Consider the following 26,683-nt stretch of genomic DNA (forward strand, 5'->3'; position numbering starts at 1 on the left):
GTTCCCGTTGGTTCCCGCTCCCATCCTCGTTCCCGTGCCCCGTAGTTCCCATCCCCGTTCCCGACAGTTCCCGGCAGTTCCTGTTCCCGTTGGTTCCCGCTCCCATCCCCGTTCCCGGCGGTTCCCGCTGGTTCCCGCTCCCATCCCCGTTCCCCATCCCCGCAGTTCCCGTCGGTTCCCGGCGCTGCCGGAAGCGCGGCCGGAAGCGCGCGGGGTGCGCGGGGCGCGCTGGCGGCGGAGCGGGGCCGTGGGGCGGCAGCGATGGCGCTGGCAATGCCGCTGCTGGAGCCGGCCTGGCCGCCCGGCCTGGCCCCGCTCAAGGTGCGTGCGGAGCCGGGCGGGGGTCCCGGGCCGGGTCCCGGGCGGTGCCGCTCGCCCCCACTGCCGGGCCTGCCGTGCCCAGCCCGGCCCGCTCACGCTGCTCTCGTTGCAGGCCGTGGATGACTTGCTGCGCTGCGGGATTTGCTTCGACTACTTCAGCATCGCCGTGATCATCCCGCAGTGCTCGCACAGCTGTGAGTGCGGGCGGGCTGTGTGTGTGTGTCTGTCTGTCTGTCTGTCTGCGGGGAGAGGCCGGGAGCGGGGATTGTTCCGCCTGGCAGACAGAAGGCGCTGGAGCCTGCAGCAAACGTGGAGAGAAGCTGCAAGGGCCCGGAGTACCAGCGCGACGGGGAATGGCTTCCCACGGACAGAGCCCAGGGCTCGATGAGAGATCCAGAAGAAGCTTCCCTGGCAGGGTGGGCAGCCCTGGCACAGGTGCCCAGAGCAGCTGGGGCTGCCCCTGGATCCCTGGCAGTGCCCAAGGCCAGGCTGGGCACTGGAGCTGGAGCACCTGGGACAGTGGGAGGTGTCCCTGCCATGGCAGCGGTGGCAGTGGTGGGCTCTAGGGTCCCTTCCCACCCAAACCGTCTCAGGGTTCTATGATTCTCTTTGCCATGGAAGCTGGGAGGAGGATGGAAACAGCCGGAACCTTCCCTTATGTAGTTCCTGCTGTAATACAAACATGTGGCGTCTGGCATTCTGCATTTAAATATCTTTCTTAACATCTTGAGGGTGGTACAAATGCAAAGCTCTATGTGCAGAGTATTAAGAGCTCAAATTTTCCATGCTGCTCTGTCTGCCCTGGGAGATATCTGCTGGAACCTGGCCCCAAGTGCTTTGCTGAAGCCAGATTAGGAGGGAAGTACCTTGCCTTTTCTCACGTTAAAATAAATGCTTGTGATTGTTTGGTTCAGAAACTGTAGCACTTCCTTCCGTGAAGGGGGACACTGTAGTTTGGCAGTGAAGTTTAGTTTAGTTTGGCAAAGCTGTCACCATTGAAGCCAGTGTGGGGAGCCACAAACGTGGAAATTCTCTTCGCTTGCTGGTGGCGCAGCCTGCCTGGGGCACAGTGGCTCCAAGCAGCAGTCAGTGCACACGTGGGCTGGCCCGTGGGGGCTGGGGCTGGCAGCCTGGATCTGCCACTTCATTCCTATTCGTACAGTTAGAGTTTGTTTCTCTATGGGTTTCTCACTATATTTCACTTCTTACTATGTATGTAGTAATTATTGAGCATTTAGATGGATTTGTGGTTTTAAGTGTTAATTGGTGCATTGGAGCAGGTTGGATTTGGCTTGGAACAACCTGGTCTAGTGGGAAGTGTCCCTGCCCATGGCAGGGGGTGGGATGGAATGAGCTTTAAGGTCCCTCCCAACCCAAACCATTCTGAGATTAATTAATGCTTCTGCTGCTTTTCCGATGCAGTCCCAGAGGGTGAATGCAATGCAGATCTTTCAGGAGCTAGTGCTGAGACTCTGAGCCATGATGATCCAGTGAGGGAGTGTTTTCCTGGAGAATGATGAGACTTTTAAAATCCTGACATGGCCGTTAAAGAGAAACTGACAAAGTGTAACAAACACAGAAATTTACTGTGACAGTGCGGCATGTTTCACCACCCCGCACCCTGGCATGGGGAGGTGGCATTAGGCTGTCTCTCAGCATTTCAGTGCTGTCTCCTCTCCCTTTTAGCCTCTTCTTTCAACAGCAAGTTGGTATTGTTGTGGAAAGGGGCAGAAGAGCCTGGGGAAAAGAGGGGATTGTGAATTTGTCTGGGGCTATGCAGGAAGGTGAAAGTGATCAGCATTAGTCAGGTCAAAAACCCAGCATGGTGAGGGGGTGAGCAGTGCAACCACTGCTCTAGTGGTGGGGGCTGATGAGGGGTTTCTTGCACTGGGGAACAAAAGGCAACAAACATCAGCTTTAGGTGGAGGAGCTGATATTTGATGTTGAAACATGTTTGCATAAAATACAGATTGTTTTGCAACAATGATAATCTCAATTCCATATAAAAATGGTGTGTTGTCAATATTTGTGTGTTGTGGAATAGCTTGCAGGTATTGTACAAGGAAATACACCAGTGAGGATGTGGAACTGCATTTGGAAAAATGTTTAAAATGATGTGTTTCCTTTTTCCAGATTGTTCCCTTTGTATCCGCAAGTCTTTGTCCTACAAAACCCAGTGTCCAACATGCTGTGTGGTAAGCGTGGTTTTGGTTTGGTTTTTTCCCCTCAGTTTATTTTTTATCTTTTGGCAAATCTCAGGAGCTTTTCCCTTTGGACCACACCAAATAATCAGTTCTGATTGCATGGGCAAAGTGTGGTGCTCTTGCATCTGGAATTCTCCTGTTCCAGAGATGCTCCTCTCAGTGCAGGCAGAAGGGGATGGAGCATCAGGCCTAGGGCTTGGCTCAGGGCTGTGTGTACAATCTGTCACAAAACATTTAATGTTAATTTGTTAACGTAGTCCATCATTTAAACCAGCAGTGCTGAAACATAAGCGCTGTATTTTCTGTATGTGAGTGGCTCCATTTCATCTCAAATTAAAAATTAAAAAAAATAATACAGGCTTTGTTTAAAAGAAGAACAGAGAGAGTTGCAATAAGGTAAAAATCAGGAATTGTTTAAAAAGAATGAATTGAATGCACAAAGGCATCTCATAATTAATATTTTCATTCTGTAATCAGAAGATTAACATTTCCCTTCATCAGGTTTCATGCTTTGTTGCTTAAGGTTCTTACCACCTTCAGATATTTTGGTTTGGTTTTTAAAATTATGAGACCTGTGTGCAGTAAACCATTGTGGGAGCCTGAGCACACTGGGCTTTTTTTCTGTAGCTTTATGCTTTGTTTTTACCTGTTACCTTAATATCCAAGTCTGAAGTTCTCAGGCAGTTATTTTAATATGAGATATTTTTGGGGAAGAGGTGTTTACCCTTTAAGCATCTTAATTCTGTAGCACTTCAGTGGGGGTAGTTGAGGCATGGAGCCAAGAAGCAAATTATTGATCACTTGAACATGTTGTGGGCACTTGCTTTTTTCACCGCATTTGAATGTTTGTTTGTTTAGGTTTGTTTTAGTTTTGTTTTTTGCTTTTTCTTTCTTTTTTTTTTTTTTCTTTCTTTCTTTTGTAGGCAGTCTCAGAATCTGACCTGAAAAACAACCGGATTTTAGACGATCTAGTGAAGAGCTTTAACTCTGCAAGGTATTGATGTAATTTATAGCTGCTCTGTCTGGTTTGGCAGCTGGCAAGGTGTGACTGTGTGTGACCAGGCTCGGAGCCCTGGAGAGAGCTGGTGGTGTGAGAGCTGAGCAAATCAATTGTGGTGCCACAGAAGCGTTGTCCAGGATGAATGCTCACACTTTGGGAAAATCCTGCAGTATTCTGGCTGAAGGGTACTGCACGCTCGAGTGATGTGGAGGTTTTACAGGCTTATTTTGGTTCTGCTTCTGGTTGGCTGCTCTGGAAGTTACAGTCCCTGCCAATGGGTAGGAAGTCAACAGACATGTCAGGATTCTCTGGGGGAAATAGTGGCAATACAGATTTTCTTCAGGATCCTTCCTATGTGTGCAGAAGAGATTCTGAATAGAAGGATTTTGTCCAGTGGTTATGGTCACCTTGCAAGAGCATTCTTTTGCTGAAGTCACTGGCCAGAAAAAATGTAGGTATTGAGAGACTAAAAACGCGAGTTTTCTTTGGTAAGGAAAGTAATGGAGTGCCATGCTTTCAGCTTGATTTCTTAGCTACTTTTCTGTTTGTTATAAATTCATTTTTGAGCTTCACATTCCTTTAAAAGACAGGAACAACAGAATAAATATGACTTGGTAAAATATCACAACAGTATCACAACATGTATCAGCGATGATACATCAGTAGATACATGAAATTCCTGGTATTATCTGTTTTCTTTTGATGAGAAGCTACTCAGTGATTTGCTGGGAATTCTGTGGGTGTTCCTGTCTCTGTACGAGACAAATGCACTTTCATCTTTTTCTCTGAAATTAACTTGGAGCTGGAAGTCAATGAGAGTCTTGGCTTCGTAAGTGACAAGAAGCATAGTTCAGTTGATGGCTTTGTTTCATGAGAGAATTTTTCTCTGATGAAGATCATAGAATGTAGATAGATCTAATCTCCTATATGACCACTACTGGATTTAATTGATTTATTTGAGTAATTTAAATCCTACAGTTCTCCTGTTTCAGCTTGAATTCTGGTGCTCCCTAGTGATAAATGGATTACTATTTTTTTGTTAATGTCTAATTTTGTGGGGGACAAGTAGTGCTGACTTGGATCCATTATGATATTGAATCTTAAATGTTAATTTTTTTTTTGGACTGCTTTAATGGATCAGTATAAATCTTACCAGTGAGAGTGGTTCAATAACCTTTCCTTTTGTGACTTGGAGTTCAATCAATTTCTCACATGAGCTGATGGGTGGGCTGTGGAGCCCAGTCTGGGCTGGCTGGAGGGAACCAGGGCAGGGGCTGGGTGGGAAAGGCTCCCTGCTGGCTGCTGTGATGGGACAGAGCCCTGGGCAGTGTGGGCAGTGGTCAGTGTGGTGTCCAGGGCTGCAGGTGCCCTGAGCTGAGGGGACACGGCTTGTCTGGGTGTCCCAGGGCACGAGCATCGTTCAGTCAGAGCAGCACTGCTCTCTGTCCTGCCCATGTTGGAACAGGACAGGGCTTCTCTCTCCCCCTCCTTCTCCATCTGCTTTGTCTCCCCTTGGCTGTCCCAGAAACAAATCCACAGTCCAGGGGTTGAAGGGCTCAGTATGTTTGAAAGATCAAGTATGTTCTAACTGGACTTTGAGCCTTGGGTAGTTTGATGTTTATGAAAATGAGGCCTTAAATCTTCTCAGCATTTCACAAAGTGCAAACCCATTTCTTAAGTCAGGCCTGGAGGGGAAGCAAATGGTAATGTTGGTGGCACTTAGCAGAGTGAAAGCTGTGCTCCAAGGTCAGAGTGTGCAGGGAATGGGAATCATTCCAGGCAGACTGAGCTCTGATCCCGTTTGTGCTCTGCTCAGCATTAGGTGTGTGCACTGGATGGTGTTTGGGGATAGTGGGAGTGCAATGGTCCAGGGATGGCTGCTGGTCCTATGCTGTGTTCTGCTAGGCATAGGGGTGCACCTGGTGGGGTGTGTTGGCAGGGCACTGGTGAATCATTCCAGGCAGACCCAGCTCTGATCCCGTTTGTGCTCTGCTCAGCATTAGGTGTGTGCACCCTGGATGGGGTGTTTGCAGGGAATGGGAATCATTCCAGGCAGACCCAGCTCTGATCCCATTTGTGCTCTGCTCACCGTTGGTGTGTGCAGGATGGTGTGGGGATGTGTGGGAGTGCAGAGGGTGGGCTCCCAGTGGGAGTGGGGCTGTCCTGTGCTGCCCTATGGCCGTGGGTGTTTCTGTGGGCAGGGAGAGGAGCAGGCTGGGCAGGCTGCTGTGGCTGTGGCTGGGCACTGCCCTGTGAGGGCACACCCTGGCCCCAGCAGGGCAGGAGCCTGGGGGCACTGCCATCAGCACTTTGCTGTTCCCTCACCTGTCTGTGCTCTGGGGCAGAATTCATGGCTCTGGCCGGGCCAGGAGAGAAAGATGAGGAGCAGTATTTGCACGAGCTGACCTTAATGAAGACTTCTCTTATCAGTTGCAGTGAGGCCGCTATCTTTGAACATAACAGGTAAATGTTTGTTTGAAGTGTAAAGAATTGATTTCATTGCCCTCTACTAAACAGATTATTTTGAGAAAATTTGTCAGTTTCTGCATCACCTTGTTAAATAGAAAAGTAGGAGTGTTTGCTGAAAAGAATCTCTGGTTTTCTTCGTACATAAGGAAGAAAAATGTTTTTACTGTCAAGTTTATCTCTGTTTCCTAGTCAGGGTTACTCGACAGGTAGTGAGTCAGAGGAATAAACACATCGACTCTGGGTGCTGGAGAGAGCAGGTGCTGTCATTGCTGATACAGTGATTGAGCAGGAATGCAGCAGGAATTTCAAGGAGATACATTGCTTTTAGTGCCGTTGGGACTGTTCTGTGTGAGTTCTTCCTAGGAAGATTCACAGCTCTGTCTCTTCCTTGGAATTTATTTATGTGGAAGCCTTAGATTCCCAACAACTCTGCTTCATTGCTGCTTCAGCAAGAGAGAAGTAAACAGACTGTAAAATGGGAACCAGGGGCCTGATGAAGGACGCTTAGTTGTTGTGGGTGTTACAGATCTGAAGGAAAAAGGTGGGAAGCTGTTTATGCTGCTGTTGAAGCAGAAGGAGGATGCTGGTGGGGAGGATGTTTAGAAACCATCCATCTTTGGTTAAACAGGTGTTTTTTACCTCCCTGCCCTATCTCAGTGACTGAGGGTCTGGCAGGAGGGTTTGGGTAGTGGCTGTTCTGATACCTGCTTGATTCATTGCTCAGCCTTTAAAGGGAAGGACACTGCTCTGCTCATAAACTGAGCATTGTCAGCTGTGCTGCAGTTACTGCTTTGTGCCAGGAAGGTAAAATTCTGTCAGCTCAGACCTCCTAGCAGTCCGTTAAGTTCTTGAGAGTATCACAGATGATGCTGAGACCATACACAATATGCAGAGATTTTTGAACTGATGTTTGCCATAGGATCCGCTCCCAGGTGAGATGGCAGAGGCAGGACCATTCCATCACTGTGTGCTTTCTCTGGGCTTGCTGAGTGATGGATGAGCTTCTAGTTGAGTCATGCTTGCCCGAATCTCTCCAATCACACCTGTCAGAGTTTCTGTGGTTAGTGAGAAATTTGGGTGCTTCACTCTGGTGCTGAGGGAGGGGGGCAGGTGACAATGTTCTGTCAGAGAGCCCAGGGCTATGCCAGGAGTGTCTGCTGTGCCCTGGCTCTCCTGTCCCTGGGGTGTGGGACTGTGAGATGTCATCACCAGCTGCTCATGGGCCCAAAAAGCCACATTGTGGGAGAAGCCAGTGTGGGACTGCTCCCTGCTCTTTTGCCCTCAGTGCCAGCGTTTTCACAGGCAGAAGAGTGAGAGCGTGTGCTGGCAATCAGGATTTCGGGTTCCTCACACGTGCAGTGTGCTAGCTCTGCTTTCTCTGGTGCTCCTAGGCAGCAGCTGTTGCGGTTGGTGTTGGAAGCGCCCCCGGTTGCGTCTCCCCCAGCCCACAGCCTCCAGAGTCCTGGTTCTCAGCCAGGGGCTGGGGAGGCGCCAGCCATTGACAGCTCCTTGAGCAAGGACAAAGTCTGCACCTCCACGAAGGCAGGGGGCCTGCCATGGACTGGTCACAAGAGTTGCAAAACTGAGGAGCACCATGACCTACACAGCGCTTCTGCAGAGCTTGGTGGGAAAGACAGCAAAGTGATTGCACAGGAGATTCCTGGCTGCACCCAAAGTCATGAAAAGCCTTCTACATCTGTGCTCAAAGGAGACAAGAAAGGTGAGGTGTTTGGTTTCTGGCTGTGTCCTGCTCTCTCCCCCTCGTGTGGCTGCTGAATGTGTTAGAGGGCCCTCACAACGTGGCACTCATCCATTTCTCCTGTGGTTCTGCTCTCTGCTGGCAGTTCAGCTCCTTCCCCTTTAACTGGCCCGTGCTGCCTTCACATCACTGCTCGTGTGGGACAGCTCTGCTCCAAGTGTGTTCTTCACAAAAAGCTTGAGCTGCTGCCAAGGAGTTAAATGGAATTCAGCGCTTATGGATTCCTTTGCTTTGAGAAACAACACAGAAAAACAATAGTTGTGCAACAGTCTTAGTAAAAATGAAGTAATTTCTCTTCTCCTTCCCCCTAATGACTAGACAGACACTGGCATTTATTCTGCTCTTGTATCCTTGAGCAGGTTATTTTATAATGTGTTTGTTATTTGAGGGGTGAGCCTGAACTCAAAATGAGCATAGCAGCAGTTCTGTTAATGTTTTTATTTCCACACTCTCCAAGAGAGTCATCTGCTTTATTCTTTGTAATTCTAGAGAGCTAAAGTGAATTTACTTTGAAGCATGAAAAAGCTCATTTATACCAATCAACCACAATAAAATGGCAGAATCCTCTTAGTTCTGATGTGCTGGCAGCCATCCTATTGACCTAGCTAAAAGCCTAAATTAAAACAAAACCCATGTAGGAGTACACCCCTGGTTCTTATTAGTTCAAATTTAGCTGTTGTTTTGTGTAATGATTTATTCATCTGGAACTCTGAAGTTCATGTGTATTCATTAGCTGGATGGATCCTGCTGAAAGAGGTACCACAGCCAGGAAAGGAGCCACGGGAAACCTGTCGTGGTTTTACATCAGACCTGCTTGTGTTGATAAGTTAAAACCCACGTGAAATTTTACTGCTTGTTTATTTTTGAGCAATTAAAACTCTCGCTTGCTTCCCATTCTATGATCTGTTTGAAGCTTTAAGCACGCACCACATGGAAAGTATTTCCACCAATGCCAAGTAGTTGGTCAGGCAGTATTTGTGAAACACTTGGAGTGAGAGGGTTTAGTGCTATTTGTTCCTGCTCTGAGAACTCAGATGTACCTTCCAGGACAGTAACAGCTCAGGACTGATGTGCTTTGTTACTATCCCAACTGTTAGTTTTGTTTTAGAGGAGAACATTCCCTCTTTGCTGTTACATCCACACTAGTAAATACCTTCTCCCTTGCTTTCAGTGGAATGTCCTGTTTGTGAGGTTGCTATTCTGGAGCAATATATTAACAAGCATCTGGACAGCTGCTTGACCAGAGGGGAGAAGAAGGACAGCCTGCGAAGGTGAGGAGCAGCTCTGAGGGCTCCAGATGCGTGTGGCTGGTGTGAGCACTGCTGGGCTGGGGGCTGTGTGCTGCTGGGGTGTCACAGTGGTGCTCTGTGTTTGTTTCTGGCTTCCCTGCACTGTGCAGCACTCTGGAATCACTGTGGGGATTGTCCCCCTTGAGAAAGAGTGTGGATTGCCAGCTCAATTACTCTTTGGCTTTTAGTGGCAAGAAAACAGTGGCCAATGCTTTAAGAAATTCATCACAGGGAGAGCTTAGTCTGTGCGTTGTTCTTGTCACCTTTCTGCTCCCTGGCATTAAAATTCCCTTCAGATAACACTGATTCCCATTTTTCATTTGGTGGAGGAATTGCTTCCTTCGGTTCAGGTGTGCCAAGAGACATTTTCTTCAATAGCTGTCAAGTTAAAGAATAAAAATTGCACCTTTCTTTCCTCTCTGTGGGGCTGTTGAGGTTTCCTGAAGATCTCGATTTCCATAAGATTAATGCATTCCTTTGGCTTTGTGCCCCTGCCCCAGCATTGGTCATGGTCACCACATTCACATCAGAAGTGGAGTTTCAGTTTGTTTTACTTACAGCAGAAATTTAGGCTGTTGTTATTTCTGACTGATCAGACTGAAGGACTGGGAGGATTTGTACTTCAATGCTTGTTTTCCCAATTCCCCTGAAACTTGAATTAGAAAGTAATTTTATGTTAAAGCTCTTGTTTTGTCCAGTCATGCTTAGAGTGCAGTCTGTAAGCGAAAGGACTTTCAAGATGAAAAAAATGGTAAATGGGTATTGAAATCTGATGTTAGATTTAATTTCCATTAAAAACCCAGGCTGTGGTAACTGTGCTTCTCAAGCGTGGGGAAACCCAACCAACATCAGGATTTAAACCTGCTGTGAGGTGTTTTCCTGTGAGCTGTCAGCACGCTAGGTCATGCTGCTGGTGAGCTGGAATACACACCAAGCTTCTGTAGGACTTTCAAAAGATTTACTTTAATTATTCAGTGAAATTTTTTATATTTCCCAAAAGAATCTTAGAAAAGCTTCCCTGAAGAGTGTATTGTGGTAATCCATCTTCTGTTTACCAGCCATGCTACAGGGCTGGATGAGAGTAAATGAATTATTGACAGTTTTTGTGTAAGTTTTTTTTTTTTTAACCTTGAAATTTTCAATGTGATAAGTTGAAAGTGCTGAATAGTTTTCAAATAAATCTATCATTTTCACAGTGGAAAGCTGTTAACTGCTCTCTAATCCAGAGTAATGCAGCTGAGCTTTATTTTGCTGCAGAAAGAAAAATGTCTAATTAAATGCTGTTCCTCTATGAATTACTGCAGTTGCAGAAGATGAGTAAGGCTGCAGATGGATTTTGGCCCCTTTGTTTCTCCTGGTTTGAGAGTATCTCACCAGGAGGTGTGGGGCAGCCTGAGCTAATTTGACAGGAGGAAATGTTCTGCTAATTTTAGGTGACAAAAGTTGTGCTAGGACTTGAATTTTCTCTGGCAGTTTCCTGTAATTAAGATGTTTTCCCCAGCTGTGCCAGGAATGTTGAGTCCTGACAGAAAGCAGTGGAAAGCAGTAAATTTTGGATTTAGATGTTATTCTTCTGGGAGCACTGTTACTTATCTTTAATGTCTCTGTATCACCAAACTACCCTTCTGTTAGCTGGGAACTGCTGCCTTCAGGTGCATGACTATTTTTCTCAAAGACATTTCTCCAGAAAGCTGAAAAATCTCCTAATTTGAGTTTTGGCTTGATGTTTTAATACTTTTAATATTTCTCCAGCTGATTCAAGTGAGCCATGGCCAGCACAGGGGTGGAAAACCCAATGTGTATGTTCTTTCATGTGTACGTTATCCTGAGTGGGTGATGTACCCTTAAGTAACTGTGAATAGCTTGATTTTACTAGGAGTATTAATTAAATACAGTGTCTCTTGTTTTCCTGTGGCAGTTCTGACCACAAAAGGAAGCTGATGTCCAAAGTTGTTTATAACCTGCTGTCGGATCGGGACCTGAGGAAGAAGCTCAAGGAGCACGGTCTGTCCACCTCGGGGACCCGCCAGCAGCTCATCAAGAGGCACCAGGAGTTCGTGCACATGTACAACGCCCAGTGTGATTCCCTGAACCCCAAATCTGGTGAGTGGCAGGCTGCAGGGAGGCTGCTGCCATCCCACACCGTCAGCCTGCATTTCCCCTTCTGCTGGCTCTCGGGGTAGCTTAACACTGGTTTGACTGCTGGAGATGTGGAGCTGGAAGGATTTATCTTGGTAAATCAGACCAGTGCAGAATGCTGCTTTAACCTGCTGGGGGTACTCGGGCTGAGCCCACACTCAGTGCTGCTGGTGGATGGGGTGGCACCCAGCCTCTGCCTACTCACCCAGAGGGCAGGAGCAGTGCTGGGTGTGAGGTGTGCACTCCAGCTGCTCTCCCCAGTAATGCCAAACCCCTCCTGGGTTCAGAGCCTGTGCCCAAACCCCTCCTGTGTTCAGAGCCTGTGCCCAGTAATGCCAAACCCCTCCTGTGTTCAGAGCCTGTGCCCAGTAATGCCAAACCCCTCCTGTGTTCAGAGCCTGTGCCCAAACCCCTCCAGCTGTTGCATTGTCAAGCCTGTGCCCAAACCCCTCCTGTGTTCAGAGCCTGTGCCCAAATCCAACCCCTGTGTTCAGAGCTGCCATGTGCCAACCCTCGTCAATGCCCAAACCCTTCCCAAACCCTGGGTTCAAGTGAAACCCCGTTTTTGCCACCCCCAAGGAATATGCTTTTTTTTTAATGCCCAAACAACCCCTCCTGTTGGCTTCATGAACCTGTTGCCCCAGTAATGCCAAACCCTCCTGGTTCAGAACCTGTGCAAACCAAATGGGAGTGTGGTGAATTATTAAGGCCACACTTCAGATGCAGACGTGTGTTTTGGGTGGTGGCAGGGAGCCTGAGGTCACTGTGGAACACCAATAGCTGAGCTTCTGAGGAAGCCCAGGTGCCAAATTCCTGGAGTGTGCTTAAACCAGTTTGGAGCAGGTTTTATTCTTTCACAGCTTAATGAGCTTTTGTTCTGCCTGCTTCACTGTGTGGTGAAGTGTTTGTTTTAATAACTGCCCACAGCTGCTTGGCAGTTTTGTGGAGATGATGAAATGCAGAAAGAGATTTGTAGAAGTAAATGTCAAAGTAAACTGTGCAGGGTTCTGCATAGCTGTGGCTCCAGTTAAATGTTACAGTTATGTTGTTTATAGGCTTTGGATGTGTCTGACAATTGGTGAAGTTGGTTGTAATTCCTCTGTGAGCTTTCCCCTTGAGTCTGCACATGGTTCTGTTGCCCTGGAAGGTGGTTTGGGGGACAAAGTAACATAAACAGTAGATGCAGTTATTGTGTGTTCCAGTGAAACATCCAGTGTAAAATGAAAAATCTCTCTGAATGGCAGCCTGTGTGCCACAAGCACTGTTGTGTGCAGGAGGGAGGTTTGGTGGGATGGGGAAAGACAGCACGTTTGCCTGGGATTGGAGTCTGAGCTTTCCCTCTGGGAGGGCTAATGCTGTTTGTGTTTTAAATGCAGGGTAGCTTCATCTGTGCTGTTACAGCTTTTTATTACCCAGCTCCTGTTTCAGCGATCCCTTTCTTGTATTTCCAAACAGTTGCAGAGGTTGTTAAAGAGCTGGAAAAGAATGAGAAGATTCGGGTTCAGCTAGAGTGTAATAAACCTGGTGAAAATGTAAGTGACTGCTCTTGGTTCTCACAGAGGGGTGGCCAGCAGAAACTGCAGAGAGGGCACTGGGAATGTCTGCCTCTTGCTTTATTGTGGGAATTCCCAGCTTGCATATTAGAATTCACATTCAGCATCCTGTAGTGAACCTGATTTTCTCTCACCACACATTTGTCGTGGCAGTCCTGGGTGCACTGCTGAGCTTTATGCCCAAACCCTTTAAGTAGGAGCAATTTTTGACTGCAGTAAAAATTCTTGAGTTAAGTTCTCCTTGGCCATGCTGGAAGATTTTGACCCTTCATGGCAGTGTGGGGAATATTTTGCTTCCTAGAATTCTCTAGGATTTAGCTAGCAAATTCCATGCTTCCGTATCGGCAAGGGCGCCTGTTCTCTTCCCATGACATCTGATACTTTGGTGACTTCTGAAGCCTGTTTGTTGCACAGTGGTAGGAATATTTTATATTTATACAATATGCTGAGTGTTACATGGGCTGTTTGGTCCTGGTGACTCGGTGGAAGCAGGGCAGGACACTGTGGACATGTTCTGGAAATGTGGATTAATGTGATGAGGTACTGAAAGCTGGGGGGGAAAACAAACAGTTCTTCTTCCAGTTTTAAGTCTGTAATTTCAAAGTCTGCAGCTTTAATATGTTTTTATTTATGTTAAAAACATTTGTGTGATTTCTGTAGAGCTTGACCTTCACAAAGGACCAGACAGAGGAAGAAATAGATGAGATCCACACTGAATATCGTAAGTAACATGCAAATTTCACTTCATTTTGCTTTTAAATCTACCTTCTTTTCCTTTGAGCTGAAATACACACACTGATTGCCTCCAAAGGCTTCTCTATTTATGCACTTTGTTCTTTCTTAGCGTGCTGCCGTGTTTGCTGGCCATGGAAACAGAGCAGGGTGTGGGATGTGCAGTTGTGTGGCCACTGGGAACCCTCTGCAGCAGAGCTGCTCTGAAAGGCCTTCCTGCTCCTGGCTTCGTTTTCTTGGCCTGTTGTACACGTTTAGAACAAAATATATTAAATACTGTCTTAATTTTTCAAAGACAGGTATTTGATTGAGTTTAGATTGCTAAAAGGGCCTGGCTACAAGACTAATCGCTTTGAGATCTTGATAGTCTCAAGCAGGTTAACTGAAAATTGAGAAGTTAAAAAAAAATAGGAAAAAGGGGAAGATATGGTTTTAAAATTAATAAAAAATACTGACCAAAGAGGCAAATGGTAAATGGTCTCAGGTAATTATTTCTCATAATAAGGAAGAAATCATAAGCATGAAAAAAGAACTGAATGTTAAAATTCAAAAACAGTTTGTGATTAAAGAATTCTTATCAAATGCCATTATTTCACTGTAAAACAGATGGACTTTAAAGCTTTAAAAAGCTTTATTACACAATGAAGCTTTTTTTTTTCCTCTTATTTTACAGCATTTGCACTCCAGACCCTCCAGACCCTAATTCCCAGCTGAATGAATAAATGAACTCTGGTGTAAATTGTGAATAAAAACCCTCAAATATATTTTTGTTCTGCTTTTCCATATGAAAAAACACACTGGGGCTGTGAGCAGCCTTGGGGAAAGGCAGAACAAACTGTTTGGGAGAAAACGCTTTTTTTCTGCTTCTTTGCATTTCCCCGGGCTCTTGGCAATTTGCACATTGCACTGTTGGCATTTTTTTGCTGTTTATGAAATAGCAATTAATACTTTGGCTTGATGAACCTGAGGATGGGAGCTCTGCCTGGCACTCAGAGCCACTGTCATTTCCTTCTGCCCCACAGGACTCAGGGACACCCTCAGCCCACTCTGCTTTTTTTGTGGTCTCTATTTAAAGAGTTAAAAAGTCTACAGGAAAGGGGATACATCTGTGAAAAAAAAATTATTTAGTTGCCTTTTCTGCTTCTAAATCTTTTCATTTGCCATGTTCTTTGGAGGTCTGCTGCTTTGTGTTGTGTTTAAATATTTGTCGTTCTGTCTGGGGCTGGTTTACGTTGCTGCAGTTTGGTGGGATGTGCTTGGGGTGTCGTTTCAGCACCACAGTGATTTACAGTGTAGCTGAGCACTGCTTGTGTGCCAGGACATTTCTTTTCAGAAAGCTTTGTAGTTCTGCCATGAGCCAGCACAACAAAAGATAGTGATGCTGGAAAAACCGAAGTGCCAGAGGAATTCCGTAATGAGAGTGCAGCAACTCAGACACGACATCTGGGACAGAACTTGCTTTTTATTAACAGAATTTTTGGCCTTATGTGGTGTTTTCAGCTACTCAGGGAAAGGGACTGTGTGTCAAATCTGTTTCCTTGTGTGGGGCAGAACTTGATGTTTTATAATGGAATACATGAAAGCATTTCTTCATGAAATGGAAGGGAAGGGTGCTCAGCCATTGGAGTGGGCGGCTCAGGGAGGTGACACGGTGCTCGACAGTCCTTTCTGAGGAGCAGTTCCTGCTGGTGTCCAGCCTGGCCCTGCCCAGCCCAGCCCGAGCCGTTCCCTCTGCTCCTGTCCCTGTTCCCTGAGCCACTCCTGGCTGTCCCCCCTGGCCCTGGGTCCCTCCCTGCTGGCCGGGCTCAGTGAGGTGACCCACAGCATCCTGCTGAGGACACCGGGCATTTCCCAGCCTCTCACTAAAGCATTTGCACTACCGAGCTTAAACAATTCCATTGCTTTGGCTGAGCACCAGAGGAGTGCTTAAAATGTGATTGAAGGTGCAGAGAGTATTTGGATTATTAACTTACTTAAAGGATCTGAGTCCCAGCAGTGTGATGGGCATGACACAGAGCCTGAAGTGTTCATCTGTGCTGGGCTCTGGGCTGTGGGCAGCTCTGTAACAGCTCAGACACAGATTTGGATCCTTAATAGAATGTGGGACATATCTCAGTGCTGGGTTGGTTTTCCTCTGCCATAACAAAAATGCTTTTAATTCAGTTGTTGGTGTCCATTTCTGTTCACATCCTTGCAGTGTTGGTGCCATACCTTAGTCCTGTAGGGGTGCTCACTGATGCTCTGTTCCTTTCAGGAAACAAACACAGAAGTGAATTCAAGTTCTTGGTGGATCAAGTAAATAAACGGTGGAAGAAAATGGGTGAGAGGAAAGCAGAAAGTGCTCAAAACAAAGAGGAGGTTGCTGTCAAAGAGCTGCCAGCAGCTGCAGGTCAGTCACATTTCATATTGTCCCCTCTTGGACCACACTAAGAGGTGCTGGATTCCCAAAGAAATGGTCTTTCATCTGTTGTTGTTCTTGAATCAGATGTATCATTCTGCATAATTTTCAGAATGTGGCAGCACCTCATTTGGTTCTGGCAAACCTGCACAATTTCCATTACACTTTGTTCTCTGAGCTTCCAATAATCCTTGGAATTTCAGTTTTATGCAAAACATCTGCACTCGGATGACTGTTTATAAACAACTGAAAAAGCAAAAAGGTGATTTACAGGGGAGGGAACAGATGCCTAAGGCCTGTTTGCTCTTGGTTCCTTGTAACAGCAATTACCTTTGTATTAAACTGGGAATTACAGCATGGGCAAGGAAGAAGGCAGTAATGGCCTGATGGTAAGCTGGTAAAGCCAAGGCTTTGTCTGCATTCCTTACCCACTTGCTTTGTGTTCTTGTGGAAGTGGTGGAATTGTACAGAATTGAAAGAGATCTTTGGTTTGGTTGGGGTTTTGTTGGTTTGTTCGTTTATTTTAATTTCCTCCTCCATCTCTCCTATTGCCTCTCCTGTTGATGTAATTTAACCTCACTCTGTTTGTGGTGACATTTTAATCATCCGTTCCTGATTTACGTCATCTTGCTTTTCATCTTTAAGTTTAAAATATGTTTCCCAGTCTTTATAACTTTTAAACATGGGGCTGTGCTTTGTCTAAGGGGAAGGCGCCATAAGGATTTGATATATATTGGTGCTAAATAATTTGATTCAATAAATATTAACTGTGCTGAGCTGCATTATTGCACAGGCCTTTGCTATTTTTACCCTGCTAATTTCAGAGTTGTGTTTCATTAGTTGGACAACCGACTCACTGGGATCTGCTGGTTGTTTTCAGCAGACAAAAATATGCCCCTGATATTTAATTTTGCCTGTTAGCAGCAGAGAAAGGGCAAGCTGAGCTGAATCCAAAGACTGTGAAGCCCCTCCTCACTCTAATTGAAGTTCTGCTTGGCCATTTGTGTCCCAGCCATTGCTGGAGGGGCAGAGCAGTCGGCGTGGTTTGAGCGTGGGCTGGGGCCAGGGGTGTCTGTGACTGCCAGAATCAGTGATCACTGAGATGGTGTGCAGAGGCTTCGTGTCCTGAGGGGTTTTTCAGTGAAGTAACTCCCTTGCAAATGTTTGTGGCTATGGCATGAGGGCAGTCTGTCTTCTCATACCGGAATGTTTAACCTGTGTCTGTTTTCTCTTTGGAGGGGCAGAAGGTTTCTGTTCAGAGAACTGTTCATCTTTTCATTGAACGAAACACTTGACACAAAAACCAGCGGAAGGGTTTTCAATTTTTGCCTGTTGTGTTGCCTAGAAATTATTTTTCCCGTTGAAATGGAAATGTCAGTGCACTGACCTTGTCTGAGCTGCTAAGGAAGTAAATCACAACTGGAAATAAGCCTGTTAACTTGGTCTGTAAAACTTAGAGCTCAAGCTGTCTGATGTAGGGCCTGAAGCACAAGCAGCCAACAGCACTCATGAAGTGCTTGCTAATTTCTGAAATTAAGTTCCATCTTATGAAATGTGTAACACATCCTCACCCTTTATTTCTCTCCTTGTGTTTGAAACTCAACAGTGAAACATTTCGGGTTCTCAGGGAGTTCTTGGTTGGTTTCTTTTTTTAAATATACATGAAAAGAAATTTAACCTTTGAAATTGTCAAAGTTTTGGAAAATAAGTATGTGGGAATGAGATGTTGGTATTTAAATGTTTATAACTTAATTTTTTCTTGAAAATCTTATCTCTAGGCTGCAGAATCCTCAACAATAGTATTTTGCATTATCATTCATTCTCATCTATGTCGTTCCACTTGGTAGAACCTGGGGAAGAGGATCCCACAGCTGGAAAAGCCCAAGCACTCCAATCAGAAATTCCTGATGGCCAAAGGAATGAATCTCATGGCTCCAGGCAATGGCAGAGATCATCCTCTCCTGAGTTCTCGCTGTCCTCTGGCTCAACATGCAGGTGAGTGGGGCAGCCCTGCTGCTGCTGAGTGCTGGGGCAGGGCAGGCACCCAGCTCACAGGATGGGCACCGCCTGGGCTCACAGCTCCTGCACCTGCTCCTGGGCTTCCCTCGCGTCAGGAAGGGAGCTAAAGTACGTGTAGGAGCCACTTAATCCTTTGCAATGCCTTCACTTTATCACTGTCTCACCATGGGGCTGGGATTTCGTTAATTGTAGTGAAATAAATCCAGCAGAAACCAAACAAGAATGATTTAGATGTTGATGGTTTTAGTAGTATTGTGGTATTGTTTCAAGTAATGGGTTTCTGAGGCTTGTGTTTTTCTGATAACGAGAGGGTATCCTTTGCCAAGAGTAAATGTTTTTTTGCATTGAAATGTCAAAACTGGAAATATATTTGGAATTCCAAATCTGCATGCTGTGTTCCTGCGAGGAGGGCACTTCTAAATGGAGGGCTGTTGTATTGATGAATTAAAACAAAATGAAAATGTTGAGTAGCATATAGAATGTAATAGAACAATCCACAAGTCGGAGTTGAAGTGTTTGTTCTGCAAAAAGATGCTGCAAAGAAATCAGTGATTCTTCTGTTTTCTCCTTCATGAGGTTTGTCCCTTTTCAGTTTCATGTCAATACTTGCTAATGGTTGGTCAAGGTTAGAAATTCATCCATTGTACACTAATCACTGATGAACTGATATTATTCAAAGGTCTGTGCTAAAATGAAGAAATGAGAATTTTACTCCTGCTGGAGTAAAGATCCAGGCCAGGCGTGGGGGCTGTAGCAGTGCCCCAAACATGCTGGTGCTCTAGGGAGATTGATGATCCCACCCAGAGAGCAAACTGCCTGTTACAGATAAGCACCCAGACACAGCCATGCCTTTGAAAGGGTCATTTTTCAAAGCTCTGAAGCCACGGTTGCACAGGGCTTCCACAGGACTGCAGGGCTCCATATGAATAGTCCTGTGGAATTCCTTGGCTTTCTGGGACTGAAGCCAGATTTTACGCAACTGCTTAAACAATAGGAAAATCAGAAAATAAATTAGGAGGAACAATGATAAGCCAGTTAATGAGCTATGTAAAGGAAATATTCCATTATAAGTGTTTTATATAATGGGGGTAATACGCAGTTCTTTAAGCAAATTATTTTTTCTTAAAACTGTGTTCAACACAAGTGTTGGTTCTTGATGACTAGAGTGAGACCTGAGCAGCAGACAAAACCCAGCACTGGCCGTGTCTGAGGTGCTGAAACACAGTCAGAATTTTGAAATCCTGGTGGGAAAGTGCTGTGTCCACAGCCTGAATAAATCCCCGTGCTGTTGGAATAGCCAGAGCCTGCACTGTCTGCCAGGAGGGATTCATGCCCAGGGAAGGGGCCCCATTTGCAATAAATGGGGCTTTTTGGCAGTGAGTTTAGGAGCCATTGATCAGGATCCGAGCTCTGAGTTTAGCAGGTCACTTATCCTTGGATTTATGTGCTTTACACAATATGGGCTTTAGTTCATCAGCAGAAGAGGTAGAAATGGGAGTGCACTGGATGGCAGCACCCCTCTGGAATGGGTGGCATGGGTTGGCAAGGCTGGCAGGATGGAGGGCTTGGAAATGCTGTGTGAGCTCTTCTGGGCAGCTGCCTCAGCCTGAGCTGGGAGGCAGTGCTGTCCTGCGCCCTGGCCATCGCTGTCACATGAGAGAAGTGTATGAAAATGTGTTGATCAGTGCAATAATTGCCTTTTATAGATCTTCAGGACTTTTTTACTTAATAAATCTTGCACTGCTTTGGCTCAGCGATGATTTGTATCACAGTGTTTGATCTGTGAGTTTTGGCCTCAGATATGGGTTCATTGTGAAAGGATGATGATACTTTTCTGCTATGCTGTTGATTCATACTTTTCTTCCCAAAACTTTGAGCTGTAACAAATGCCAGGAGCTGTGAGACCTGGTGGTGGTTGTCAGATAGGGCCAGCTGGTGGCCTCTGATGTGCGTGGTGGAAGCTCTCACACACAGGCTGTGTCCAGGAGGACATCATTCCCTGGGCTGGGGACACCTCTGAGCCCTGGAAGCAGGAGTTGTGGTAGGGAGTGCTCCTGGTGCTTCAGCCACCACATCCCGCTGCTGCCGGACTCCTGAGGGAAGCAGTTCAGCAAGATGCAGCACATCTTTCCCTTTTCCCAAGGAACAGCCTCAGAGGTATCTTCTTGGGCTGCAGAGCGGGCCATGGAAAACTGAGGAAGCCTGGAGAGAGTCAAGGAAAACAGCAAGGTGGTGGAACCTGTGCAGGGTGTGGTACGGACAAGAGCCCTCCATGGGGGCCTGGGCAAAGCCAAGGCTGGCAGGCCTCTCCAGAGACAGGAGCACGAAGCCACGGGCACGTGGTCTGAAGAGAAGGTTCTGGAAAGCCAGGGACAGGAGCACAAAGCCATGGGCACGTGGTCTGTCTGAAGGGAAGGTTCTGGAAAGCCAGGGACAGGAGCACAAAGCCATGGGCACGTGGTCTGAAGGGAAGGTTCTGGAAAGCCAGGGACAGGAGCACGAAGCCACGGGCACGTGGTCTGAAGGGAAGGTTCTGGAAAGCCAGGGACAGGAGCACGAAGCCACAGGCACGTGGTCTGAAGAGGAGGTTCTGGAAAGCCAGGGACAGGAGCATGGATCCATGGGCACATGGTCTGAAGAGGAGGTTCTGGAAAGCCGTGGAAGATGCTGTGCTGCACAGCTCATCTTGCACATGGCACGGTGCCTGGCTGCTCCAGCAGCGAGCTCATCCCGTTCCTTGCAGGGAGACAAGGTGCAGGCAGGATTGCAAGAGGGGGAAAGCTGCTTTCCCTCACTCCTGGGCGTTCACCTCCAAATGGCATTGGTAAATGAGATGGGCTGGAGCTCATCTCTTGTGCCAGCGCTGAGGGAGAACATGCCTGGAGCCTGGGCCAGAGCACAAGGATGGCTGGATGGATGGATGGGAGGATGCTGGCTGCTCACGCGAGGAGGAGGAGGAACCTAATCTGCCTTAAAATAAACCAATTCAAAGGACTGTTTGCTCCTCTCAGTTTCAGAGCAAGACATGTCATTCACACTTACATCAGCTTTTTTTCTCTCTATTTTAGGGTGGTGTGTTTATCCTAAATGTAAGAGGGGGGTGGTGGAAGTCAAACCCAACTGATGGTCAAGAAAGGAAGAGTTGACTCTTGGTTGAACTGACTGTAGGGGATCAGGGGATCCAGTCCTGCAGGAATATGGAGTGGGACAATTGCCTGAATCACTGGAGATGCATTTTCCCAACATGGAGGCATGAATAAGTGCAGGATCACCCTGCCACAGGGTGCTGGCTGCATCTTGAGCAGTTCACATGAAGAACTTTCATAGTTTTGGCTCTAAAAATTGACTCATCTGGAAATGATCTGTAAAATTGTGGGAGAGATCAGTGACTTTCATTTAAGGAAAGGACAGAAGACCTGTTGTGGGAATTTGTCTTGAATTGGAGTCTGAATGAAGTCTGAAGGGGTGTTTTGCTGTGCCTGGATGCAATGTAAATAGATACCTCTGAAGCATTGAAAAGGCAGAAAACACTGGAGAAATTAACAAAACAAAAATTCTAAATTCTGTGATCTCTTTGGCCTCTCTGAGCTAAAATTTATAGAAAAAAACCTTTCAGAATGAGGTGGCTCTTTCTCTTATTTAATTCATAATCTTCAGTTTAAGGACTAATCATTTGATGCTAAGAAGAGGGAGGAGTTTTCTTCAGGGAAAGAAAAAGTTAATTTAAAATACAAATTCAGTTGGTGGTCAAAGTTGCTTTTGTTTAGTTGACAGTGGTTTTTGAGAATTTTTTTTCAACCGTGGCATATTTGAGGATATTTTTTTAAATTTTCGAACACGTTTGTCCCCTGGCATGTGCCAGAAAGGTGTGTGATGGCCTGAGCTCCAGAGGCAGCCTTGCCTGGGCTCAGTAACTGAGGCTGATGTCTGGCAGAGTGGGATGCAGAGCTGCTGCTCCACTGAGTGGGGCAGTGCCATGCTGGGAGGGATCCTGAGCAAAGGGCTGTTGGCTCCAGCTGGGAGTTCAGCTTTGCACAGCTCCTGCAGCTCCTCAGCCTCTCACCGCAATTAGCGCGTAGGAGTTAATTGGCTTCTCTGGGGACCCATGGCTGTGGCGTCAAGGGCCCCTGCATGGCTCCATGTGTAGGCCAAAGGTGGAACTCGCTCCAGGACGTTTTGTACTTGGTTTTAAAAAAGCTTGGTAGGCCCAGACCATGGATTCCACATGTGAATTCTGAACGCACATTACTGGTTTGAACGTTCGCCAGACTTCTGCAGTTTTATTGTTTTGCGGTGACAAACGCGGCGGGTGATAAATGCTGCAGTTTTCAAGGCAGGGAAGTACATCATGTTCGGGTCTCAAACCTGTTCTTTTTCTATTTTGGGGGACTAAAAGCACACAAATAGCCCTGTGTCCTCCCCAGTTCTTTTTTAAAATGCAACTGGAACATCAGAGTGGGGTTTGGAAATATGATGATAACTCATTCCCTGGGCATCCACTTCGTGCACCGAAAATGAGCTTTTGATGGGCTTCTAATTCTGAGAGTAAAAACAAGGTTGACTTTCAAAACGTTTCCCATCCATTTTTGGTATCTTTTTCCTTTTTATCTGTATGACTGAATGTGCATGTGTTGGAGGTTACTCTAACCTGGTGTTGTTTGTCCAGCCAAATTCCTGTTGGTTCTGTAGTTATCGCCACAGTGACAGCTGAGGACTCTCACTTCACAGGGGAGACAAAATGGGAAAGGGTGAAAAAATCCTGCTGTCTTACAGAAATTTTGTGTCACACTGATTTATTTAAGAGAGACTTGAAAAAATGAAGGTACACTTTTCCCCCCAAGACGTCTTGCAGATCCTCTCCAGAGAAACTTTCTGGTGCCTGAGAATACAGAGGTGGTGTAGTTACCACCTAACATACATAAACATAGAACTGTCTTGTGTGTTAAATAATGATAATGAGACCCCAGGGATAACTGAAAATGAAGTGAGACAGAAGCTGCTGGACTGTGCTGTAGGTCGGTGTTATTTCTTATTGCTGTTGGTACTGGAGGAATTTGTCTCATCCAGGGGTTCTGCTCCATTGCCAAGTGGAGCCCTGCATTGCTGTAGGTGTTGCTGAAATAATTTCCATCCATTTTATTTTCCCCTTCAGCACCAATTCGGACATTCTGGCAGATACAGAAGGGTCTGAGACGTGTTCAGCGTCCTCTGACAGGTGAGTAGAAGAGCCAAGAGCTGAAGTCCTTGGGTGGGTTCAGGTCTGTAGCTTGCAGTTGATGGAATCCTGGAGAAGCAAATGCCTCAGGAAGGTCAGATTATTGAAGAATCCCCAAAGTTCTGGGAAGCACAATTTGGTCAGTGTATGTGGATCCTTGAAAAATGATCCCTGGCTCCTCCAAGAATCCACAGATGCCCAATTGAATATCTTTATTCCAAGGGATATATAACTATATATTTTAATTTAAAAAAAAGAAAAGGAGACTGCTTTGTTATGGAAAATTAAATCTGATCTTCTATTACATTTGAAGATTCCATTGTTGACAGAGCTGTAGGTGAGGCTGACAAGTTGAACCCACTGGAATTGAGCATCTGTTTTGATTTACTTCTGTTTGAGGTTAGAAGAGCACGTCTTGGTTGTTAAAATCTCAGTGTCTGCACGTCCGAATCGTGTTTGTGTTTCCCACATGAAAAGCCACGTGAAGGGGCTGGGGGAGCTGGAGGGGCCGTGGGTGCAGGAGGCCCCTCGGTGCTGTGGGAACGTGGGTTCAGTGCCAGCACCAAACCCAGCTGGATCTGCCTGCTGGGGTTCACACAGACCAGCCTGGCCATGGCTGGGGCTCCCAGGGATGCAGGAGAGCCATTTCCATCGTGGTGCAGCCCTGAAACACAACTTGTTCCTGCTGTATCTTGGTGTGTATCTGGTGGCAGGCAGCAGCTGTGCATTGAGCATCTCAGAGTTGTCCATTGTTATTTTCAGTTGTGAATTCCCACTTTAAGACAAATGAATAGTCCCTGCAGGACGGATTCAGCCTAGCAGATGGTATAAAACAGAGTGCACTTAAAAGGAATGTTTAATTAGCAAAAGCTGTTGACAGATTAGTGGCATCTTTCATGTCAACACTATGTGGAATTTTAAGCTCCAAGGCTGAATGACGGAAATCAGCTGCTTCATTTACATACAGCTAGTTTAAGAATTTTTTATTTAAAATTAACTGTGACTAAAAATAAAACAGTTGTTGAGTTTTCTGTGGCAAATACTTTGTCCATAAATGAGGAGAGTGCCTGGCAAGGCTGCAGGGCCCAAGCCCTCCTTTGGGGGTAACGTTGACCAACCTCTCATCCTGCTTCCAGGTGGCTGTGCCCCAAACTGCCTTCTCTGATAGAACATCCCTATGGTTTTGTCAGTGCCAGGGGTTGTCCTCAGTTATGGACAAGGAATCTGGGAGGTTGCTGCTGTTCCTTGGGTTCCAAGCTGGTCTCTGGGGACAGAAGGAGAGGCATTGTGATGACCCTGTTCCAGCGGGCTCTGGGGCTATGGGATGATTTGTGGTGCTGTCACCTTCCTCAAATGAGAAGGCAGAGAAATATTTCTCTCCCCATCCCTGGAAGTGTTCAAGCCAGGCTGGACAGGGCTTGGAGCACCCTGGGATAGCAGAAGGTGTCCCTGCCCATGGCAGGGTGGCGTGAGATGATCTTTAAGGTCCCTTCCCACCCAACCCATGCCCTGGTTCCCTGTCACCTGTAGCACGTAGGTGTGCAGCACGTGCGCACTGTGCACAGCAGCAGCGTGTGCTGCCTGGGCCCGTGCCCACCCCGTGTCCCTGTGTTCTGTCCCCACAGCAGCTCCGTGGCTCTGGCAGGGAGCAGGAGGAAGCTGCGGCGGCCGCGCGCCCGCGAGGATGAGGACGGCGGGGCGCTGCCCCCGGGCAAGAGGAAGAGGAGCTAGTGCTGCAGGCATGCCCAGCTCAGCTGGGAGCCCCTCCTGGCTGCTCCCGCTCTCTGAGTGTCTGGGTGCTCAGTAAAATGCTGTATTTTCACATCGCTGCCGTTCCAGCTGCCTTCATCGCCAGGCTGGGGCCGTGCCCGCCGCCCTGGGGGCCATTGGTGAGCTTGGGCACAGAGTCCAGAGCCTGCAGGAGCCTGCCCTGGCTCCTGTGCCCGAGTTCTCCCCGGTGCAGCGCCTGGGCTGTGTGCTGCCTCTGTCCTGCTTGCATCCTGGGCCAGGTGCCCTCCTGGGAGCAGCTGCAGGACGGTGTTGGTTTGGGGCTGGGCAGGCACTGGTGCCCCGGTTCCTGGCACAGGGAATGCAGGGAGATTCTGCCCTACACGAACAGGCTTTTTTATATATGTCTTTGTAAACTTACTCAGTATTATGTGTCATTATTTCAGTTTGAAGTCCTGAAACTGGGAAGAAATCAGATGTTTGTTAACATGAGGTATTTTAGCTTTCAAGCAAATAGTTACATTGAAAAGTGAGATCTTCCTTAGGAGGTGGTGGGATTTTGTGGTGCAAGAAAATGAAGGAAATGCAAGAATCCTGAACACCAGGGAAGACTTTGGAGAATAAAGCTTGTAAGCAAAATATGAAAATACTTCAGGTGCTTTTGCTGAGCCCTGAAGATTTGGTCAGTGGGAGCTCGGCAAAGAAGGCACAAAGTCTGGGTAAGATTGAGAGTCATTGTGTCTTGACTTCAGAGTGAAGCTGGGATTCAGAAATAATCCTCCTCAAGCCATGGTTCCCAGGAATATTTGTGTTTGGAACAGGCTAAATCATGGCAGATATAAACTATCCTAAGTGCACGAGGTGGAGTGATGCAGAGGCAAAGCAGAAATCTGGTTGTGTTGATTTGGTTCTTTTTTTACTAAACCAATCCTTTTGAAAGACAATTATTGATGTCTGCTTTAGGGCTGCCTTTTTGTCACAGCAGCTCACCTCAGGCATTGGAATTGGTTGCAGTTGGCTGGTGAATGGCAATAGTACTGTAAATTAGTATCATAAAGGGCTTTGTGCAGGCGTGTGCAGAGCAGCTGCTGCTGTGGAGGAGGGCCCTGGTGTGGGACACGGTGCCTGCTGTGGCTGCAGCACTGACATTCCCACTGGAAATGGGCTGAGGAGCCGCTGCCACGGGAGCTGTGGCAATTGCAGGGGCAGGAGAGGGGAGAGAGCAGCTGACACATTAAATATGGGCACCTGTGAACATTAGCGTTTTATGTCAGTTATTGTTGTCATCACCATTTAACGTCCAAACTGGTGACCTTTCCCTGAGCTGGAGCTTTCCCCTCCTTTTGATGGGGCTGTGGGTTGGTGCCACTCGTGGAGTTGGCAAACCTGAGTGGGGTGTGTGGCCGTGAGTCGTGGTGGCTGAGGTGCAGGGGGAGGCTGCAGGGAGCAAACACACTGGGCTTAGGAAAAACATGGATTTGATGGTCTGCGTTATTCCCAGTCTCTGTGCCACAGCCAGGGCCAGCCCCAGCCCCAGGCAGTGCCAGGCTGCTGCCAGGCCCAGCCTGTGCCAGGAGTGGCTGCTGATCCCCCGGCTGCCATAAACGGTGCTTGCTGCACATCTCACCAACCCGAGGGTCACAGGAACTGCATAACATAAGGGAAAAAACAGCAGGGAAGGAAACAGAGTGTCCTCCCCACGCTGTGCTGTCCCCTGCTCCCCTGGGCAGCTCTGCTCCTCCGTCACCGAGTCAAGGGGCACTGGGACAGCTGGGACAGCCAGGCTGGGGAGGCTGGGGGCACTGGGGACAGCCAGGCTGGGGGCACTGGGACAGCCAGGCTGGGGGCACTGGGGGC

At 47.1% G+C, this 26,683-nt stretch overlaps 1 protein-coding gene across 1 annotated transcript; it reads left to right on the plus strand.

The window, feature by feature from the left end:
* On the plus strand, positions 1–25,770 carry RAD18 (RAD18 E3 ubiquitin protein ligase). The gene is made up of 13 exons (XM_064724075.1): positions 1–321; positions 434–515; positions 2,455–2,516; positions 3,449–3,519; positions 7,386–7,714; positions 8,925–9,024; positions 10,961–11,145; positions 12,637–12,713; positions 13,395–13,455; positions 15,721–15,855; positions 17,712–17,859; positions 23,036–23,098; positions 24,724–25,770. The coding sequence occupies exons 1-13, from the start codon at positions 262–264 to the stop codon at positions 24,827–24,829; spliced, it is 1,479 nt and encodes a 492-aa protein (XP_064580145.1). The 5' UTR covers positions 1–261; the 3' UTR covers positions 24,830–25,770.
* The last annotated feature ends 913 nt before the right edge of the window (positions 25,771–26,683 follow it).

This window comes from Zonotrichia leucophrys, chromosome 12 (genome assembly GCF_028769735.1).
Source record: "Zonotrichia leucophrys gambelii isolate GWCS_2022_RI chromosome 12, RI_Zleu_2.0, whole genome shotgun sequence".
NCBI classification, from domain to species: Eukaryota; Metazoa; Chordata; class Aves; order Passeriformes; family Passerellidae; genus Zonotrichia; species Zonotrichia leucophrys.

Excerpts from the sequence above, each read along its gene's own strand:
- RAD18 (XM_064724075.1), top strand. The coding sequence starts at position 262 with ATGGCGCTGGCAATGCCGCTGCTGGAGCCGGCCTGGCCGCCCGGCCTG. Across the intron at positions 13,456-15,720 it reads TGAGATCCACACTGAATATC|GAAACAAACACAGAAGTGAA; the intron begins GTAAGTAACATG and ends TGTTCCTTTCAG. Across the intron at positions 15,856-17,711 it reads AGAGCTGCCAGCAGCTGCAG|AACCTGGGGAAGAGGATCCC; the intron begins GTCAGTCACATT and ends TCCACTTGGTAG.